General features: G+C 39.6%; 1 protein-coding gene across 4 annotated transcripts in view; it reads right to left on the minus strand.

Moving 5' to 3' along the window:
- acot7 (acyl-CoA thioesterase 7) overlaps positions 1–22,808 on the minus strand; it is a 59,503-nt gene that overhangs the window by 17,328 nt on the left and 19,367 nt on the right. For 2 of the 4 annotated variants that reach the window (XM_085393598.1, XM_085393595.1), the window contains exons 4-7: positions 16,469–16,560; positions 16,058–16,172; positions 14,959–14,973; positions 14,307–14,393 (exon numbers count right to left, since the gene is read on the minus strand). In XM_085393598.1, the coding sequence (XP_085249724.1) occupies positions 14,307–14,393; positions 14,959–14,973; positions 16,058–16,172; positions 16,469–16,560 (309 nt within the window). The remainder of the gene's footprint in view (positions 1–14,306; positions 14,394–14,958; positions 14,974–16,057; positions 16,173–16,468; positions 16,561–22,808) is intronic. The other 2 variants (XM_085393599.1, XM_085393596.1) reach the window with 1 other exon arrangement.

Raw genomic sequence — 22,808 nt, forward strand, 5'->3', positions numbered from 1 at the left:
CCACTCTCTGCTCAAGCTACAAAATAGCTTTGTTATTTGTGAGTAATAAAAATACATTTTCAGGGTCAAGAATGAAGCAAAACTGACCAACATGTGATTGTGAGCCTGTACAACCTGTAGCATCCAGCACTCTTTTCATCCCCAGTGAAACTTGACACTCGCTTGTCTTTAAATCGACAAAAGCTTTTAAAAGAAAATGTAGTCATCAAGCTGCCGCCAAGTTCGAGACACGGTTTCACTGAGAAGAGATTATTGGATGTGGAAGCTAATGGGATTCCTAATGCAATTAGAAAACTATCCACCTAAAGTTAAATGCCAAATAATGAACAAGTCTGCTTGCCATTTTCTCAACATTACCTTTTCTTTCAGACGCATTAGTCTAATGTGTATGAGCTGACTGTCTACCAGAAGTGTTTCCAGCCAGCTCACGGTAAGCTGAAAGATGTCATCAGGGCTCAATTAAATAAAAGCCATTATTAATTTTTACGTTTCCCCCATGTTTGGTAATTCTTCAAATTACAGCTTGTTTATCCACTGTAAACAACATATAATGAAAAGACAAATTGAAAAAACACTTACAGACACTACACGGGTCATTTGTCTGCACCATTAAAACAGGATAAATGATATTACATTTTTATTTACATTTTAAATTAAAACAGGACAGAGTAACATTACCAAAACCTATTTTTTTATGTTAAATCTAAGTAACAATATTTTCTCAAATTAGTACATACAAATAGTTTACAGGCAGTAATTGTGCCATTTTTCCTTCATTGCAATGTTTGACTGTATACAATGACCACTGGTCCTGCACTGCTTTTTCTGAGGCACAGTGTGAGTCTAATAAAACGGGTATAGTAAAACTCACTACTGTATACATTCAGACAAACTGGCAAACTGTTTATACAGCCCTGCACATAATGAGTGTCCTAAGAAGCCTGAAGAGATTGAAGAGTGTAAAATTATTATTCCTGCACAAAACGTCTGAACCGGTGTTGGCCAGGCAAGAAGCACAAAGTTAGGAAAAATTGCCGTCTGGCTAAGATCTAATTTCCAGTAAAACTGCAACGCGTTGTTGTTACTGTTACAGATCAAATAAACATTAATTAGTGAGCTACAGTCACGCTTCAGGCAGAGCCAGTAAGCCCTGCGTGTTTGAAACGCATACAGAGATAAATGTTTGTGTTTGCTGTGAGCAGTCAATGTGTTTAGCCCAATCTTGGTAAAAACAGGGTGCTTGTAAGTATCTGGAACACAACCTGCACAAAGACAAAGAGCTGTTTCTCAAGAAAATGAAAACATGTGGTCGTAACACATGTGAAGAAGACTTGGATAGATTGTTTGCCGCAGTTTGTTATTACAGTCGTTATCAATGACTGGGTACTCAGTCTCAGCCCTGCAGCTATTCCAAAGTGCAACAGTGAAGTCTGTTCTCTGTGAGAGATGAAACAACAAAAGCTCAACAGCCTCCTTTTAAAGTCAACAGGAAGGTGTGCATTTGATTAAGATGTAGACAGATTTAGTGAAAAGTATCACATTTCAAACAATTCAACAACAAAAAAGTTTACAGACCACCTTTTCACTTGCAAATAAATCTTGGAAATAGTCTGATGTACAAGAAAACAGTTTGAAATCAAAGTTTAGAGATTACACGAACAACACGCAACTTGGCAACTTGTGTCAAATGCAAAGGAAGCAGTTGTTAGTTGAGCTCTCGCAGAAAGCAAGTGTGTGGCTTAAAATGAACAGAAAAAAATAAAGAGGATGGCGTCTGCTTGTCTGTTCTGTTAAAGAGTGTGTGCACTCTGTGAAAGAGTGTGTGCACTCTTTCACATGTGCTTTTGTGCACCTACGCTCATTTGAAGACAGACGTACCCTCCGCTAGACACTCCGGTTGCCTCAGTCGTTCCCTCTGAGCTGCTTTTTGTATAGCTTGTGTTACAGCAAATCAATAAGTGTGCTTTCTGATTGCTGATTTGGCTCCCGAGGGTTCATACCATCTGCACTGTGTAGCTCTGTTTGTGACAGCCAAATGTGTGGGAGTACAAACAGAATGTACCGCTTCTCCAAAATGCAGCATTCACTGTAAAAAGTGGGCCCACTGAGTTGATTAAGAACTAAACACGCTATTACTGAGACATGCTCTTACCCCCAAATCATGTTCAGAGAATAATGGTCATTTTATTTACCGTCCCAGTGTCTGCAAAATGACACTGTCCAGCTAAGTAGAACCATTACAGACTGTACTAGTTCATGACTTTCCAACAGGACGTTTTAAAATAGAAAATGGATTAGCGCTGACTCTGATGTGTGATTATTTGGTTCAACTCAAACCCAAAACAAAAAACGGCTGATTGATTAAGTATATTTGTCAAAAGTGCTCTCTGATTGAGGCTGATGATATGACTACATTTAAGGAAATGCTGTTGCCACACATAAATGGGACAATAGCATGTTAAGCTAAAATGTGTTTGGGAAAACAAAATTATGTCCTTAAATCTGTTGCAAAGTTGTTTTTAATTGGGGTTTTCTTTTTTTAAAGCAACTTTTTTTTTTATCTTGTTTTGTGTTTTGCTTTGTTTTTGTTTTTTTCATTTCTGCTATGTTGTGAAAATTGATGGGATCTCACCTAAGATTGAAAATTTCCCCTGGGTACAAGGCACAGCAGGCTACTACAATTCAAAGCCTGTAGCTGTCGTGTCTGAGCATGTAACACTTAATGGAGATGGATCCTGACCTGAACAAGATGATAAAATTGAAAGTAAATGCCGCATTACATCAAAGTGGTAAACTTCCCGACTTTAGTTTGTTAGGATCCCCCTCTAACTGAAAGTTCCTCTCAGCTCATTCCATTTTATCTACCAACAAATTTAATCATTACCTTATAAAAAAAAATTCAAAAAGGGAGAATTTTTCATAGTACTGTTTGCATGCAAAATAGGTCACATAATCACCCGGCTCTGCGGTTTTACTCCATCCTAACATTTATAACAACTTCTAGCTGTTGTTTTGGATTTCAGCTGCATTTATTTTCTCCGTCTCACAGCTCTGATCGATGTTTTTAAACAGAGGAAGCAGCTGTTTTCAGGAAAAATCCCCCACCCAGGACTAGACTACATGCGAAGTTAGTAACCGGCTCATTAACAGAGTAAAGCATTTAACAGCAAAAGGCCAGATATTTCACTGTTACAGAATCTGATCTGAAATATCAGTTTCTGTAAGTAGATATTAAAGATTCTACACATAGTAAGTAAACAGCTGTCCTTCCCTTTGCTACATTATGTGTTTTATCATTTAGGATTTTAGGAAGACTTTTTATTTAAAGGTCATTTCAGTTTTTGAATGATGAGCTTCTTAGTTATAATAATATTGATATTTGGCTTAGCAAAATCTTGCTTCCCTGACATAAACTGATAACCATCCAGGCATCGGGCTGTTTTTCAGCTGTTAATGAACTGCAACATTTTATGTAAATCTTTTCCACTAAAGTTAAGGCATTTGGTAGTGAAAAGATAATTTATTGTATTATACATCAATCATACACTCAGATTTGTTACAAAGTTATTACAATTGAAGCTGAAATCTGGGAGTAGAATTTAAGGCAGCAATCTAACTGAGCCAGATAAGCAGTAAGTAGATAGTGCAGCTCCATTTTCTATATTAATGTCTTGTTTGTCGTCATTTCAAACAACAAAGTATCTGAGTCGGAAGCAGCCATGCGTCAACAGATAAACCCAGAGACTTCTGGCGGCTAAGAATAACTACAAGCACTTTTTCGCTAAAAGTTTAATGACCTTGCTGAGAGGCAATTATGAAGAATCGTCAACATTATCTACATTTTTAAAATTCGTTAAGTTTACGTTTGTTTTTTTCCACAACATATGCTTGTCAAATTACAGGAAAATGCTTTAGCACTTCCCAGACTAGTTCATTAGCATTACTCATCAGCAGCAGTAAAGTTATAGGCTGTATTTACTTCAGAGCGCTGCTATTAAATTAAGTTGTTGTTGGGGAAAAGCAGTGCGTGCCAGTGTGTATAAAGAACATGGGGGACGCTAGGACCCCAGTTGTTTTATTAAAAAGCTGACCAGAGCTACAAAAATTTTGTAACGTGGACAGGACATGATGGATAGAATAGAATAGAAAGCATTAAATACAGAAAACATTAAATATATAATAAAAACATGTTTTATACACATAAAATCAATAAGATATAACTTCTTTCATATAGCCCTTTACTTTTTCATCTGCATCCTACTACATGCCACGTGTCGCCTATTTAAAGTGCTTACTTACTGTGTATAGTTCCTTATTAATCCAACATTTAAGCACATAAGTGGCTGTGTAACATGTGCATGAAATATGCAACTTTTAGTGTACATGAACTACATGAAAACGTACATAGGAGGAGCATCATGGACAATGCATTATTGACACTTAAAGGTTCACTTCTGTCTGGCAGACATTTTTTGTACTAATTGAAATAAATTTTAAAAGCTAATTTTAAAAAAGCTAAACTGCAATTTTGGTAAATGCAGTGTCTTATTTACTGTCCACAGAAGAGACAACAGTCAAAATCAGGTAACTGCTGACAACTCATTTTAGCTGCACATATTCCACATTTCTTGAACCCAAATAAATGCTTGCATATCATTTATTTCTTCCAAGATCAGCTTGGATTCCCGAACTACCAAGTGCAACAAAACCCTATGACTACAATGTTGTGCCACATCAAGTTAAAGACTGCACTGTCCTTGGGGACCAAAGATGCTTGTCTTGATTAATCACTACCGTCAGAGGAACTGCTAATGCAACTCCTGCACAAATCTCTCTGTACAGTCAATGTAAAAGGTTAAAGTGAGGCTCAATGTGAGACTGCAAAAGAGGACATGCAAGGCCAAGTCAGCCCTGGGCCTGGCGTTACACATTCACAGAATGACATGGCACACTATGACTCTCCCTTTGCCGTAGGGTGGGAACACAGAAGGCGGGAGGGGGAGGGGCAGCGTGTGTGTGAAGAGGAAAGACAGCTCACTCCAATGGGGAAAAAAGGGCAATTAGCAACCAAGTCCGTAGTGCAGCCCAGTTTGCCACGGGGCAGAATACCTCAGTGATTAGATTCCTTGTGACGATTTTCCCAAATCTTCACGGACAATGCTCTCCATAGGCAACAGGCACAATGAGAACAATTAAGGAAGTCTTCCAGGCAGCTCTTGTTGCCCATCAACTCTCTGTACTAACTTCAAGCACTTTTAATTAGAACCAGCTCCGCACATTACGCAAGGCACCCATGGATGAAAGGCAGAGACATGTGAGACCAAAGGATATCGACAGCAAAGCATGAGAGACCTCAGCCTCTCTTATGCGTTCTCTCATGGCCTCCTATACTCACCCCTTCGATAACTGCGTCTTTATTTTTTTCTGTCCTGCATTTTGTCTGTCCTCATCTACAGCTGACAATTTTGTCCACAATTCTGCCCCCACCCCCCAACACGTGCTTTAATCATGGACAGTATCAAATGGTTCAAACTGCCTCCTAATGAGCTGTTACTATAGAAACAGCTCTTGTTAACATTACTGCCATGCAGCAACCCACCCACATCTTCTTACAAAGTCCCATACGCTACATTTTTTGTATATTTTAACGTTCTGGGTGAGCTTTATTAAACAGCGTGTGCCTCCTAAAAAATGCTATATGTGCTAATTACAATCACGGTCATAGTTACCATTTACCTGATGCCACAGAAAATGACTCATAAAATTCCTGTAATGGAATTTCTCTGAAAAAAAAAAACCAAAACATGTTTTTCGATAAAGGGATTCGCCACCTATGAAGGTGTGTTTCATCTTCTCCTGTCAATTATTTTTCAACATGTAAACCTTGGCCTTCATTAGAGTGATTGACATGGCTGCTTTCTGTTAAGAAATACCTACTAATTAATGGTAAGTAACATACGAATAAAATACTAGGATTTCATTCACCAAAACAGCAACATAGTTTGGAGGACAACCATAAAAATGGATACATGTAAGATTTATTATAATTTCACCTGGTGAGTTATAAAAAACAAACTTATATGAGAGGGAAAACTATCTATAGAGACTAAAGAGCTTTTTGAGGAGCTATAAAAAGTTCAGTTCATTCATTTGTAAATTTGGGCATTATAAAGTGGAGGTTTCTGGCCTGTCTCAAGCGGCCTTTCCAGGAACTACAGTTTTTGATATTTTCATCTTTCCTTAATTCATAGTTTTCACTACTGCGCTATTTTGTTTTATCTGTATTGTTCCTTTAAGATGCCTCTCTGAGTACCTTGGTTGTAATGTGGTTATCTTACTAACTGTTGCTTTTTTTATCAATTCAAAACTGTTTAGCTAGTCTTATTTGACCTCCAGAGAGCTGCGTTCAGTGTGTATATTTTGTCTTTTTCGGGGCACTCTCTTCTAATCCCTAGAGATGGTTGTGTGGGAAAATCCAAGTAGATCAGCAGTTTCGGAAATAGACCAACAACTGCTGAAGTCATTTAAATCGCATTTCTTCCCTTTTTTTAATGCTCGGTTTTAACCTTATTGGTTCATCTTGATTATATGGGCATACCTGAATGCACTGAGTAGCTGCCATATTAGAGTTTTGCTTTGACAAGCAGTGGAGTAGGTGTACCTAACAAAGTGGTCGGTGAGTGTGCGTATCCATGTGAATTGGACATACAGACTGGATCAGCAGAAGACCATACGAACTGGACAGGAAACCAACTTTAACAAGAGACAATTGGCTCAAGTCACTTTCCTATTCCAAAAAAACAAACCAAAAAAAGCAAAAAACAAGATAAACACATAATACACTATATATTTGTTTGGCAATTTTTGAGCATGGACATGCTTTAAAATTGACTACACAAGTTAATGAATCGCCTCTTTTTATTTTCAGAGAAAGTCTGACCTGCTTAGACCCCACAATTAGTGCAACTTATAGTTGAGGTATATCAGCAGAATTCAGTTGAGGGGGCAGAGTGACTTTATTGGGTAGGCAGAGATAAATAAACTCACATAGGATCCAACACAGGCTTGTTATACCAGTCTATCAGCTTGTGATGCACTGAATCAATTTGCGATAGTTAAAGTTGGTGCATTTTCTCTCTTCTATTGATTTCAAGATATTGTTTAGCACAATTAAACCAACGCTTCTCTAACACTACTCCCTGCTAATGCCTGGTTTTAACATCATGTAGCTCCTGTGCTTTCCTTCTATGAATATGACCATAAGCAGTTTCAAATATTTTACTTGTAATTTTTTAAAAGGTTTTTGTAATGCATGTGTTTTTGAACAACCAAAGAATCCTTTCTTTCATATAAACCTGCACAGTATTGGAGATCGTCTGATTGTTGAGGTTTTCTCTGAATTATTGTAGGGTCGTTGCCTTGCAATATAAAGCACCTTGATATGACTGTTGTTGTGATATAAATAAAACTAAATTTGAAATTGAACTTAATTATAGATCAAACTTGATTTAAAATCAGGATTAAATATTTGCTTTCTTACTGTGATGCATTGGTTTAGCTCTGCAGGAGTGGTTTTCTGAGATATCATTGATGTTTTTTGGTTTTGTTTCTTTTTTTTCTTTTTTTTAGAGATTCGGAAAGCGAAAGTACCTGTGCACAGAACCACAACGTGCAGATGCACACATTAATTGGTGGCATGAGAGACATTCTGTCTATTAGCAGTCCACGATTTCTTCATAACATGGCATATGCGTGGACAAACATTACAAAACACAGCTTACAGTGTTGTCTTTTTATTTTTCTCTCGCTTTGTTTTTTTTGTTCTAGTTGTTTTAATCGGGTAGCAGTGGTGTCCACCTGTGGCAATCAGCTGCTGTTTCCATAGAAACAGGTGGCACGCTTCCTTAGAACACAATGGGTGGAGGGAGCGGGCAGAGAGAGAAGGGAGAGAGAGAGAAGGGGGGCAGGATATAATAAGGAGAAGTAAGCAGATGGTAAAGGATAAGCAACAAAACAAAGAAAAGTTTAAAAAAAAAAGGAAAAGGAAGCCCTTTCACCATAGATTGTGAAAGCACCAGAACTGCATTTCAAAATCCACTGATGTGTTTTCTCATTTATTCCTGGCACTATGTAGTCATGCATATAGTTTTGGATTTGTGTGACTAATTTTTGAGACATCTGTCTCTAAACCACCTGCTGGGATGAAAGGAACCAACTGTGCTTCTCAAACAGTGCTCTATATCACCACATACCTCAAAGGGACTATATTCCTCAGTAGAAATCAGTTTTAAAAATAAACTTTTGAAAACATATTGGAAGTTTGTTGAATAATATCCAAACTACATTGCATCCGCATGCTAGAAACCAAAACAGGTCAAGAGGTAATTGATTTATTTAGGAAACCAGCGGGCCTTCCTCAGCTGTTAGACATGGCTGTTTTAGGGTCAGGATTACCAGTTGATCTAGGGGTGACATAAGTGGTTCCAGCCAATCACGTCTAACAACTCAGGAACACCCACTCCTTTTCTGTACAGACTCCTTACCCAAGTGGAGAAAAGACTGTAAGGTATTGAGAGCGTACACCCTGGCTCTGTGACCTCACTTGGTTATGTAAACAAATTAAGTGCAGTGAAGGCAGCAGAAGCGAACAACAGGGAACACTGCCTAACAAGCAACGGCATGTACAGAAAAAGTCGGCAGCATGTGCATACGTGCGTTCTAAATGACCTGCATGCTTGTTCCACATTTGATTTTTAATTGGGCAGAGTTCTCAGCAAACCCTCTTAATTAAAAAGGCAACCGTGACACGTGCGAGACTTATATGTCCCACCTTGCTCCCCCGCCCCCGCCCCCGCTGCCCCGTCCTGTCTCCTTTTCACCTCTCTCTTTCTCAGTCAACATCTCTCTTCTGCTTCTCTTCCTCCTTATATATACTGTGTCTCTCTGATGGCCTCTTTACATAGCTGACCTCAATAGAAATGTCAGCATGAGGCAAGAACATCGAAGCCCAAACAATATATCTCAACTGATAAAAGGCATCTGGTCTGCGCTGATAAAATGCTGTTTTTTCTTTTTTTAGAAGGGCAGCCTGAATGCCTTCTAGTAAGAGTTTGCTTATTATAAGGTTGGAACATCAGATAAGCAGATTTTTGTTGTTACAGTTGGCTTAAACATCAAATCTGACTATGCTACCCTCGTTGCGTTCATTGTTCGTCTTGCCTTTAATCTTAGTTCGCTTTCTGTTTGCACAGTGCTTTGTTTCTCTTTTTCTCTAAAGTACACTGAAAAAAGGTTGTTTTTAGGGGAAGTGTGGATAAAACCCAGCAGCATCCAGAAGGAAACCAAAAAAAACTAAAAAGATCTGTTCAGGGTTGTACAGACACAGATTTTCAGTTATAATACTATTAAAAAATAGTTTCGCTAAATGGTTGAATTTTTGAAGCAAGAAATTTTAACATGCCCGAAATCCACACACCTCAAGTAGCATGAAGTACAGATAACAAGCACATGTACCTCCTGCTACAAAGAGCTCCGCTCACTGTTTCAGTGGTTTATTTCCTGCTTCGTTGTTCAGCATTTTGTTTTTTCCCTCATTGCATTCCTCCTCATAACACCAGAGTGCCGTTATGCAAGTAACACAGAACGACAGCCACCCAAGTAGTTACTTAAGCAATGCAACAGTGCACACATGCACATAAATGTTCTCCATTCGCTTAGGACACCAAGAGCACTAAAAGCAAGAAAAATGCTTCTCAAGGACGTTTCTCCTTGGATTAAATCAGCAGTTCTTCGACTGTGCCTCTGTTATGCGGGGGGTTAAAGGTAAAGTCAGTCGTGCTAATCCAAGTGCTTATTTTTACAAATTCAGCAAATAGTTTTTCATGGTCCACAAGCTGTCTGTTCTGTGTGCACACTACAATAACAGGGATAGTTTTTGCACAAATTCCTCTACAAATGGGAGAAATAACTTCTCACTCACAGACCTCATAGCTTTAGTCACAGCTTTGTGTTCCATCAAACTAATAACAGGGATCCTTCACACTCAGAATACTTCTATCAATCCCTGCATGCTTTCCATGAGGGTTAATTCAGATACATTTAAAAACACCTTTACCTCCTTTTTAACCTGCTCAGGTGGAATGGTAGCTTCCAAAGCATATCTGACTTTAAGTCTTTTCTTCCCTGTTCATAGGGGAAGTTTTTACCCAAGGAAGCAATTTGTCATTGTCTTGGGTTTTATATGTAGATTCCTTTTTCATTATTATCCTCCTATTATAGTTTACTTCCTGTCTTCCTTTCCTTTTCCACTTGTATGACCAGTCCCTTCTTACCAGTTTGTCCTTGAAGGATTTTGTCCAAATTCTTCTTGTATTTGATCTGTGTTGCTTCTTTCTCTGTCATTATTATTTGTTCTTTCAGCCTGCCTTTGTGTCCTCTTATATGAACAGACACTGTTACTGTAAGAACAGACTCAAATATAGCACTGCTCATGGAAAAGCTCAAGGAAGAACAATGAGCCCAACCAGAAGAAATGTTCCTTTACAACAGTGTTGGTTTTGAGGATTGTTTCACGTATGCTTTTCTGCATGTTTCCAGTAACCCCCAAGCTAGGGCTAATATGAGGCTGAAAGTATAAACCTTGAGCCAGTCTCTCCACTTGATCTGCTAACTTCAGACAGTTGTTTACTTGGCAGAGCATTGAATCTGGCAGTTACCCATCTGATCCTGCCCACCAAGTTTTCCTGGAGCCACTCTTTCATAACCCCCTGGGTTATGAAGGGGAGTAGAAGCCTCTCCTGCTTCTAAATGTGCTGGACCAGCCAATGCTTTTCCTGTCCTTGAGTTTTTTGCCAGTCCATTTGACCCTTCTAATTTACAAATTAACTAGCAACTATTTCTGCATATGTGTCAGCTGAGGTTTTACCTGTTCTCAATCGCAGGCAGTCAATATCTGCTGTGTCACGGTGTCTGCTTCTGAGGAAAAAGTCCCCTTGCAGTCTGCCTGTGGATCATCAGTGCAGTACCTAAATCAATCTAACAGCTAACTCTCACTAATACTTGATGCTGTGCTTGAGTTCTTTTCTGTTGCTTGTTTGACAACATTATATAAGATGTATTTTTTGGTTCAGCAATGAGAAAGAGACATCCATTTGCCATCTAAGACTGGAACATTCCTCTTTGTTCACCTGCACCTAGAGGTTAAAGTGGGACGGAACGATCCAGAAAAGCATTCCTGCGCCTTCAGTTAATGAGTAATTACATCTGATGGGCTTCATGTCCTGCAGCTATTGCCACCGAGGCAGTTAAGTCACCCAAGGGACCTGCGTACATTTCCTGCAACATTTCAAATAGCTCAACAAATATGAGCAGTTTGGCACACAGTGGGTCTCCTACTTAAAGGTATAGTTGTTGTATTTTCCAGGCCAAAAAAAAATGCTAATGTGTGTTATTTTACTCTTCGCGAAGGGGAAAGATGTAATAATGAAAGGGCTAGACATGAAGATGAGAGACTATTGTCAGTGCACAGCAGAGCACAGCAGGCTAAACTGGGTGATTTGCAGTATTGTTTACAGTTTTCAGTGATGGACTAGATGCAGTGGTGCAGGGCAGAGTGCGGTCTCCATGGTCACCATTAGGTAAGGTCATGGGTTGCAGTAGAGACATTATAAGAGACAGAAATGACACTAAATTTATATGAGAATTTTTCAACTGCAAAGATGGTGGCAGATACACCTTCCAGAGGAAAACAGCTTTTAAACCCGTATTTGTGAGATAAGTTGGCAAATTCTGAACCGATATTCTGCGCATGCAGTTTTTGTTTTATGTTTAATGTTAATCAAAAACTAATCTAGATAATCTTTCAAAATAAGTGTGTTTAGGTATGGCTGCAGGAATCGATTCTAGGTGCCCTTTTGAAAGAGTCATCGATTTAAATTTAAACCAATAATGCTCTTTAGCAGCACTTGCCAAATACTACTTTTATGCTGCCTTTATACAGGCTAGAAACTGGAAAGTAGCCCTGATGGTTGATGGTTGATTTAACATATGTATGGAAGAACTTAGCTGGCAAAATCCACAAAGAGCGTCAAGCCTGAGAAACAGACTTATTTGTTATGGAGTCATTTCCCTCCAGTGCACTGGTACACCAGTATTTATTGTTCCCCCACCTGCAAAATCCCACTTTAACCTCCACCTACACAGAACCTACACAGACATGGGTTACTCTGCCTTTACTTTAACACAAGCATTAACACCAAAAAACAAACACAGTATATATTATATTATATTTATGTCTTTCCTTGCTGCTATCTTCTTCTGCGCCTCTAAATCTGTCTCACTTTGCCCAAACCTGTTTGCCTTACTGTATGTTCTCCACTCTGAGCAGCTGTTTCATCCTCCACAACTCCCTGCAGAATTTTCATACTGTACTGAGGCAGTGAATGGGCTGACCTGTCCCTGCGTTGAATACTAAACAGCATGTCATTCATGCTCTTTGTTTTACTTGCGTGAGAATGACAAAGAAGTCTGACAGACGCAGATGACAAATGGCAGACGGCAACTTGAAAACACTGAGCTCCGAAATGGCTTGTCAGCAGCTGTTAGTGAATCAATCACACAGTGTGAATAAAACTAAAAGCACTTTTAAAATTTCACTTTCTACTGATTTGAGCAAATAGCAAGTTTTGGTTGTTTTCTTACATTATCTTTGATGTGCACTCACCAGCCTCTTTCTTAGGTACACTTGATCAACTCAATAAACGAAGTATCTTATCAGCTCATTACATAGCAGCAACTCAGTGAATATAGGCATATCAATATTTGAGTATCAGAAAAGTGACTTAACTAACTTTGAACGTGGCACAGCTGTAGGTACTAAACCCCTCATCTACTGGGATTTTCCCACACAACCATCTCTAAGGTTTAAAGAGGATGGTCTGAAAAAGAAAAATATCCAGTGAGTGGCAGTACTCTGGAAATGGTCAAACTGCATTGAATTGATAGTCAGGCACCAGTAACTCAAATAACAACCAAGTTATAACCAGGACATGCAGAGGAGCATCTCTAGAGACGCAACAAGCAGTGAAGCCGTGGGCTGTAGCAGCAGAAGATCATACCGGGTGCCACTCATCTCAGCACTGAACAAGAAACTGAGGCTAAAGTTTGCACAATCTCACCAAAATTGTACAATAGAAAATTGGAAACATGTTGAATTCTCATTTTCTGCTGCAGCATTCAGATGTTAGGGGCAGAATTTGGTGTCAACAACATGAAACCATGGATCCATCCTGCTTGTTTTAGTGCTTCAGGTGATGGTGGTTTAATGGTGCACGAGATATTTTCTTGGCAAACTTTAGGCTCCATCATTTAAATGCCACAACCTACCTGAGTATTGCTCTTGATAGTGAGCATCCTTCTATGACCACAGTGTACCCATCTTCTGATGGCTGCTTCCAGTAGAATAACAAACCATGTCATAAAGCTCAAATCATCTCAAACTAGTTTCTTGAATATAACAGTTAGTTCCCTGTATAGAAATGTTCTCCACAGTCACCAGATCTCAATCCAGTAGAGCACCTTTGTGATGTGGTGGAACAGGATATTCACATCATGGATGTAGAGCCAATAATACTGCAGCAACTGTGTGATGCTGCCATGTAAACATGAACCAAAATCTCTGAGAAATGTTTCCAACACCTTGTTGAATCTATGCCATGAAGAATAACGGCAGCTCTAAAGGCAAAAGGAGGTCCAGCCCAGTACTAGTGAGGTCTACCTTATAAAGTATCCAGTGAATGTGCATAGAATACAGTAGCATCAGCTACTGTTGTGTGTAGGCTCTTCATACAAATGATTAGTAAGCAGCAGTCAACATCCGACCCATTCATTCATGCAATATAGCTTTGGATGCGAAGAAAATATATATGCTTAAGACTGGATTAAGGCTAAGAGGAAGTATGAAGCCTTCATTAGTTTGAACCATGTAATGCTATGTTAATTTGCCCTCTTTGATAGTGTGAAAATGTATTTCTATCTTTAACAGCTTAATAATTTATTCTATAAATGAAGTTTCAGTCATGACTAATGAGTCATGTGTTTAATAACACTGAGTTTATAGAAGACACATCTAAAAGCCAGACTGTAGTTAACCTAAATCTTCATCAAGAATTTAGTGTGTTTTTTCATGTCCCCTCATGCTGTAGTATAAAAAAATGCTAAATGCTCAGCTCTCAGATACATATTAGTGTATGAAATTAACTGTACAACATTTCATCAGTGAATGTATCTAGAAAAAGAAATAGACTAACCTCCATGAACATAGTCATGTAGTGTACAGTCTGAAGGGCCCACCAGATGAATCAGACTCGACTGGCTAAAGCCAACAGTGTGCTTTTCTGCAAGGCAAACAGACAAACACACATTCAACAGAAAAATAAAAAAATAATAAACAATTTAAGGTAGAGCTTGACGAACAGGGCCATCGTATCATTCAATATAAGCCATTTACCAATATATTGGTACTGATATGTATAACCAGCAGTGACAAATTAAGATTTGAAACAGAAAAGAAAAGGGAAGGATGGGAAAAACACCCTTCGGACATGTTATGTGGAGTGGGTTTGCAGAGTTTGTCCACCAGAGGGCACTCTTGCAACTTCCCCGTTGGCAAGGCACTTAGCAAAGGCACATACACAACTAATCCACAATTTTACTGTTATATTGTGTTAATAATGACTCAAAAACAAGTGCACATAATAAATAAACAGGGAATTATGTTTGTTTTGTGTTTCTGAAAGAAACAAATCTGTCTATCTGTATCAGTCTTAAAATATGTCTGTATCGGTCAGCCTAAAAAAAATTGAATTCATTTAAAAATAAAATGTGTGAGCAAAGCAAGCCAATGCCAACAACACCTTCATGCATAAATAGATTCTGCCATGCTACTTGCTGATCACATACCTTTTGGTGGATCCTCTGATGAAGCAGCGTGACAAAATTAGGGAATTCGATTAGAGTCTTTACAGTTTTAATATGGATGAATACATGTATATAGCACCTAATGATGAATACAATACTTTTAATGCACACCCGTAAATGTAGAACACATGACCACTCAATCCTACAACATGTAAACAAGAAGCAGAGGCCTGACTACTTATAGAAAATACTACAAAAGAAGAAACATAAAAGTAGAAGAAGAAAATAAAACAGATGTCTTTGCCTGGACATTTAGTGAGAGTGGTGCTGAAACTGGTGAGATCAGAGTGTGAATGTTAGATTGAAAGCACTTAAACGGAGAAATAATTGTTGGTATGAATGGATGAATGAGCCATGTTGTGTGAAGCACTTTAAGTCATCAAGTGGAGTAAAAAAGCGAAATATAAGAACCAGCCAATTTGCCATTCGTGTGTGAAGACAGTCAAAGTAAAACACATACTTTAGTGGCTCTGAAAAAAATCGGCTTAGGAGGTGTCTTTAAAGCTAACTCAAGAGGGTATCACCCCCTGCCAGAGAAAGAAAGCCTCAGAAATGAGAAAAGAAGTGCCCACGCAGCAGTGTTTCCAAATGGATCCATTTCTGAGTTCTTCAAGTGCTCTTGTGAGGATGCTAGGGCCCACGTGTTTACATGTTAAATGTTTAAATGTATTCCTGTGGACGCGCTCTGAGAGCACTCCAGGGATTCTTCACTTGCTTGATTTATCATTGTTTTATCTTGATATTCAGCAATAATATCTCTGTGTTTTAACTTTGAAAAAAGCATTTGCTTTTGACTTCCTGCTGCAGCTCAGCATGAATTCATGGTGCCAGCAGTGAAAATACATCAAAAAACTAATTGCTTCTCCCGTCACTGCATTAATTGGGCAACAACAAAGATGGCTGTACAGTATTTTTAGTATTTTTATGGCATACTATTAGCAAACCCCATGAGGGAGGAAATGGAAGAAATTTCACTCATATCTGCATCATCACTGAAAACTTGTAAGATAGGGAAACGACTTCTATAGCTGTGGTTTTGTATCTGCAAACTGATATGGGACCCTGAGCTTGAATATATTACCTGGGTTGGGTGGAGATGGCATCATCTCTTCAGGCCTCGCCTTGGTCTCCAATCTCTCCATCTTCTGAGCCTCATAGCGCTTCCTGCCCTCCTCCTCTTGTTCAGCACTAGCATACTGTAGAAAGAATATATTCAACATGCTGAACACTTGTGCATAGATCCACTCGAACACCACTCTCTGCACAAATGCACGAGGAGTACAGCAAAGAATTGCAACAAGCAGGTATTCAAAACAAAGATGAGTGAAAGGGACTTTTCACATTGTTAAATGTCAGTCATTTCTATCTTGACCATATAGCCTTGCTCGTGTCATTTTAGATGTGGGGCTGGGGGAAGGTGGGTGGAAAGGTCACTGAGACACAGAGAAGCTGCCACAATTTTAAGATGCAAGCAATTTGAGTTTCCATGTACCTTGATGGGTGGCACCTCCATGATCTTGTCAACATTTTGCAGAGAGCAGGGGACGTACCACAGCGCTGCCTTGTTGGCCAGCTTTTTGGCACCTGCAGTCACAGAGAAAAGGTTGAGTACTTGTCCTAGGGAAAATGTCAGGGAACGCGTCATTTCTACCAAATCTCTCCGTCCCACACCGAGAGATTTCGCAGGTCTTTCCTCCCCACTGCTGTCAGACTCCACAACAAAGACTTTAACTGAACAAACACACACATCCACACATGTGCAATAACACTAAGTGCAATAATCTTTTCTGGCATCGTTGTATTTTTACTCAGTTGTATATAGCATTCGTATTCTATTTTTATCTTATTGTATATTTTTATTCTATTTTATTCTACTGTATATAGTATATTATTTTATTCTATTCTGTACAGCTGTGTACTGTATTTATTCTTATTGTATTCTAATTTTTGCGTCATAACTTTTGCACTGTCCACTTCCTGCTGTGACAAAACAAATTTCCCACGTGTGGGACTAATAAAGGTTATCTTATCTTATCTTATCTTATCTTATGAAGAAGCAACGTTTTTGTGACCATAATCTAATTGGCGAGAAATTTTGACATCTTGTCTTTCAAATAAAACAACAATGGAGCAAAGAATTTTGAAACGGCTGTTGTCAAAACAGACACTTTTATTAATACCACAATAAAGGCCACTTCAGTTTTTAACAAGTCAATTGGCGCTGCCTGTTTGCAAAAGATTCGTCTTTCTTGTGAAAAGAAAAGGAGAAGAAAACACTTTGTGTTCAAACACAATAGTTGTTGCCTGTTCAGAAAACAAGTACTCACAGTCACGTAGCTAGCTAAGCCCGGCGTATCTGTAAATCCTGAATTTTCTGCATTTCAGTGTTGTAATTATGAAACCAATGAAACCATGGCAACTCATTCATCATCAAGTGTCTGCACAAATATGTATGTTGGTTATACCACAGTGTAATGCTTTGGCAGTTGGAGGCTGTAGCACTGACTCTGAATTCCTACAGAAAATTCAGAACGAGATGATCAGAAAACAAAACTCATAGAAGTCACATTACATCGCAATCAGCCAGCAAGGTTGTCATAGTGATATATCTGTTCTACTCTGCCCACACTTTTTCACTTAATTTGCTAACACACACAGAGAGAGAGGGGCTATTTTAGGTTGGCGTTGTTATGGCACGCAGATTAAAGGCAGCATCGGGGCAGCAGGTTGAAGTGAAATTACTGTTTTAAAGGGTTTTTTACCTACAATATCCGATTAACTTTTCAGCTTTCGAGCTTTGAAGTCCTTTTTGAGGCCTGAATGAGCAAAATGTTTTATTGAACGTCTTGCATTTTTATTACGATAACTTGAGTCAAATTTCATAAATGTGCATGACCACAGGCTTAAAAATAAGGCATCTTTACAGCCTTAGAGAAAATATGTCATTTAATATGTGTCTCAGCGGTGAACCAGCTGGGATCTTTGCATGAGGACATGTGAAGTTAAGAGAAGAGAGCTGAGCGAGCAGCTTTTAACAGGCTACTCCTGGGAAAATAGCATTTGCATTTTACACCCGAGTTAAAAACTGTGCAGACAGCCAGGCCTCGTTTCCATGCCAACCATGCTTCTTTCCTCCTCCTCTCATTTGTGCCCGCCTTTGTCAGCAACCAGGAAGTTGCCCACAGGAAAAAGGGAGGGATATTTACATATCCTTGACTCTACCCAAGACTGAGTGACTCTACTCTATTATTAGCTACTGATGGACCTTGAAGTGAACTGTGTTTAGGGTGGTGGGAGAAACGAGAGAGAAGCGAGAAGGGAAGAAGAAAGGATGGAAGAACCATTCCCAGTACGACTGATGCCCTTTTTGATCGAAAAGGAACCAGATAACCGGCTTTGAATTTAAAATCCCTCTACATCAAATGGAGACAATGTCAATGTTTGACCATATCCTCGTCCAGGCTGCAACCTTTTATCCTTCACAGTTCATCTACTGAAACAGCACATATTCTTTTGCATCACGCTTACAGGCATAGCACATTTTGAAGGCAAGACAAATTTGAGGCAGACCTTGAAAATACAACAGTTTCACAATGTGCCCCTTAGGGCTAATTATTAGATCTTAAGATAACTCTGCATGCTTTTCTCAGGGACACAAAGTACACATATGATCCCATGCAGTGAAAGTTGTTTATTTTCACTGTTTCTTCAAGATTTTTATGTGCAGTATCAGAAGAAGCAGTCTATGTTCTGCCAAAAACAAAAATAAATTATGCAAAATCTAAAATATACCCTCAGCGCAATTAGAAAGCATTTAGATAACTTTACTTTAGCATTTGTTGTGTATAACGGGGACGTAGGTTAGCATTCACTTCACAACAGGGAGTGTATGAGTTTGAGCCTTTCTGCTGTTTTTTTTACTGTGTTTGGTGATTTTCTTTGCACCCCAGTTTGCTCCCACAGTCCAAAGTACTGCATGTTAGATTAAACGTTGATATGTGTACTGTAGGTACAGATATGAGTAAGCTAAAACTTTATGTCATCTGTGAGACTGGAAAAGTTCAGTGGACATGTCAGTTTAGTCCTAAAAGTAGCAATTTATGTAATATAAATCAGTAGGTTTCCTCATATGTAATATGGCCCCCTTGTTAAAGGTATATTTTTTTCTGTCACAACATCAAGGAATAAATAGTGCCCTTAAAGCTGTAAGCTAATGATAGTTATATGAGAGCAGATGGGTGCTGGTGCTGTACGTTTTACGTCCAATGGATTTGATTAGTCGACTAATCGCAAAAATAATCGGTGACTAGTCGACTATCAAAATAATCGTTTGTGGCAGCCCTAATAAATATATAGTGCTACCCTTCAGCCTCCTAGTAGACATACCTGTGTTATAAATGTGAAACTGCTCTGATTTTCAAAAAAGTTGGCCTCTGACCTTGAAGTCAAGGTCACTGAGATTTAAGCTTCACAGAGATTTTCAGCAGATGCAACCATGGTATTGATTTGAAAATTCTACACAATCACAAACTTGGGTGTCCACAGCGCCTCGCCATATACCAAAGATTAAGAGGTGGGGTTTTTTTTAGGTCTTTTATAAAGATTACAACACAAATAACAATTTTTAAATTGTTATTTGTGTGTGTTTTAAAAAAGAAAGAGGGAGATTGTTAACTTGTTATTTTCTGTTATATCGCGAGAGTACTGTTGCCTGCGGTGTGTTGTTCTTATTGTGGGTGAGCGGAAAAACATGACGTAAGGAATAAAGTGCTTGAAGTGAGACTATGACGTTGTGTATTTTGACTTTACAATATTCTTTTATTCACCATATCACTGAAATGTGGGAGAATCCACTGCAGAAAGATCAATGCTTTAAGTTTTAATGATCCAGTCAGAAAAGATGATTCTAAAAGTCATCAACTGACTCCAAAAGCCCAGATCTGAACCACCTGTCTGCTGAAAACAAATGCACCAATCAAACAGAAGCCTGAATTTCATGGGCCAATCGGAATGCTTGATCTAGTTGTCCAGGACTAACTACTGACATACTATTACTCTGTTGCCAAACCCTGCCAAATCTGCCTCGGTGCACCTGTTGAACGACTGCTTCTAAATCCAAGACCCTAACTCCCATCAAAATCATTTTCAAACGGTGACGATCCCGAGGACCTGTTCTATACAACAGTGTGTTCTTCATGTTCCTGCTGTCAAAACTTTGGCCACAGGAGCAATTTAAAAAGTATATATATATATATATATATATATATATATATATATATATATATATATATATATATATATATATATATATATATAAAAAAACACCCAGCACGCCCCTGCGGGCGGTTTATCCTTCAAGCTCGGGTCCTCTACCAGAGGCCTGGGAGCTTGAGGGTCCTGCGCAGTATCTTAGCTGTTCCCAGGACTGCGGTCTTCTGGACAGAGATCTCCGATGTTGTTCCCGGGATCTGCTGGAGCCACTCGCCTAGCTTGGGAGTCACCGCACCTAGTGCTCCGATTACCACGGGGACCACCGTTACCTTCACCCTCCACATCCTCTCGAGCTCTTCTCTGAGCCCTTGGTATTTCTCCAGCTTCTCGTGTTCCTTCTTCCTGATATTGCTGTCATTCGGAACCGCTACATCGATCACTACGGCCGTCTTCTTCTGTTTATCTACCACCACTATGTCCGGTTGGTTAGCCACCACCATTTTGTCCGTCTGTATCTGGAAGTCCCACAGGATCTTAGCTCGGTCATTCTCCACCACCCTTGGGGGCATCTCCCATTTTGACCTCGGGACTTCCAGGTTATACTCGGCACAGATGTTCCTGTACACTATGCCGGCCACTTGGTTATGGCGTTCCATGTATGCCTTGCCTGCTAGCATCTTGCACCCTGCTGTTATGTGCTGGATTGTCTCTGGGGCATCTTTACACAGCCTGCACCTGGGGTCTTGCCTGGTGTGATAGACCCCAGCCTCTATGGATCTTGTGCTCAGAGCTTGTTCTTGTGCTGCCATGATTAGTGCCTCTGTGCTGTCTTTCAGTCCAGCTTTGTCCAGCCACTGGTAGGATTTCTGGATATCAGCCACCCCCTCTATCTGCCGGTGGTACATACCGTGCAGGGGCCTGTCCTTCCATGATGGTTCCTCGTCTCCCTCCTCTTTCTTGGGTTTCTGCTGCCTGAGGTATTCACTGAGCACTCGGTCAGTTGGGGCCATCTTCCCAATGTATTCTTGAATGTTCGTTGTCTCATCCTGGACTGTGGTGCTGACACTCACCAGTCCCCGGCCCCCTTCCTTCCGCTTAGCGTACAGCCTCAGGGTGCTGGACTTGGGGTGAAACCCTCCATGCATGGTAAGGAGCTTTCTTGTCTTTATGTCAGTGGCTTCTATCTCCTCCTTTGGCCAGCCTATTACCCCAGCAGGGTACCTGATCACGGGCAGGGCATAGGTGTTGATGGCCCGGATCTTGTTCTTACCATATATATATATATATATATATACATATATATATATATATATATATATATATATATATATATATACACACACACACACATATATAAATACAGAGACAAATATAAATAAAATATACAAAGGGGATAAATAGAATAAATAGGAATAAAAAATAAAAATACAAGTGAATTGCACATTTCAAGTATTGAGTCTATTGCACTGTTGACTATTTACAAAAAGTATTGCACAAGGTATTGTACAGTGAGGTGAAGAGGCACTACAGCTTAGTTGTTCCCCCCTCCTTTGTCCTCCTGTTTCCTGTTTCCCCTCCCTCTCCCCTCCAGAGAGGAGTTAAACAGTCTGATGGCGTGTGGGACAAAGGAGTTTTTAAGTCTGTTAGTTCTTGTCTTGGGGAGAAGCAACCTGTCACTGAACAGACTCTTCTGATTGTTTATGGCCGTGTGCAGAGGATGCCCAGCATTGTTCATAATGTCCAGCAGTTTCTTTAATGTCCTTTTCTCTGCCACTGTCACCAGAGTGTCCAGCTTCATGCCGACCACAGAGCCAGCCTTCCTGATCAGTTTCTCCAGCCTGGATGAGTCCTTCTTTGCTGTGCTGCTCCCCCAGCACACCACAGCATAGAAAAGTACTCCAGCAACCACCGACTGGTAAAACATCCTCAGGAGCTTCCTGCAGATGTTAAAAGACCTCAGCCTCCTGAGGAAGTACAGTCGGCTTTGGGCTTTTTTATACAGGTGCTCTGTGTTGCATGACCAGTCCAGTTTATTGTCCACCCACAGCCCGAGGTACTTGTACTTGTTGACCACCTCCACCTCCTCCCCCTCTATCTGAACCGGCAGTGGACCTTCTCTGGACCTCCCGAAGTCCACAACCAGTTCCTTAGTCTTTGAGGTGTTGAGTTGCAGGTGGTTTGTGTGACTCCATGCGTGAGGGTAAAATGATGGCTGTAGAGCAAACACTGTGCACACAGCAGCAGTTGAAACCAAGGTTATTATCGTTAACGAAAACTAACGAAATAACAAAAACTAGAAGTGAAAAAACATTTTCGTTAACGGAAATAAAAATAAAATCAAAAAAAGGAAAACTAACAAAAACTGTAATGAGTGTTCACAAAACTAACTAAAATTAACTGAATTTATAGCAAAAATGTGTTTAGTTTTTATTGATGTGTGCGTGTCATACAATAGTCAAGGGTGAAAATGAAGTTTAATTTCCAGATTTTTTTCTTGCTGTCTAATTATGCCAGCAGGTGGCAAGTACGTTAGTCGAGTCGTCTGTGTTGCTGCTCCGTCATGTCAGGAAAAGTCGGGAGAAAGCGCCAGAGTCCAATTTGGGATTACTTTGAATATGACT

Source organism: Rhamphochromis longiceps, linkage group LG20 (assembly GCF_057381845.1).
Source record: "Rhamphochromis longiceps isolate RC_006_pf linkage group LG20, R_longiceps_female_GT1.1, whole genome shotgun sequence".
Lineage (NCBI taxonomy): Eukaryota > Metazoa > Chordata > Actinopteri > Cichliformes > Cichlidae > Rhamphochromis > Rhamphochromis longiceps.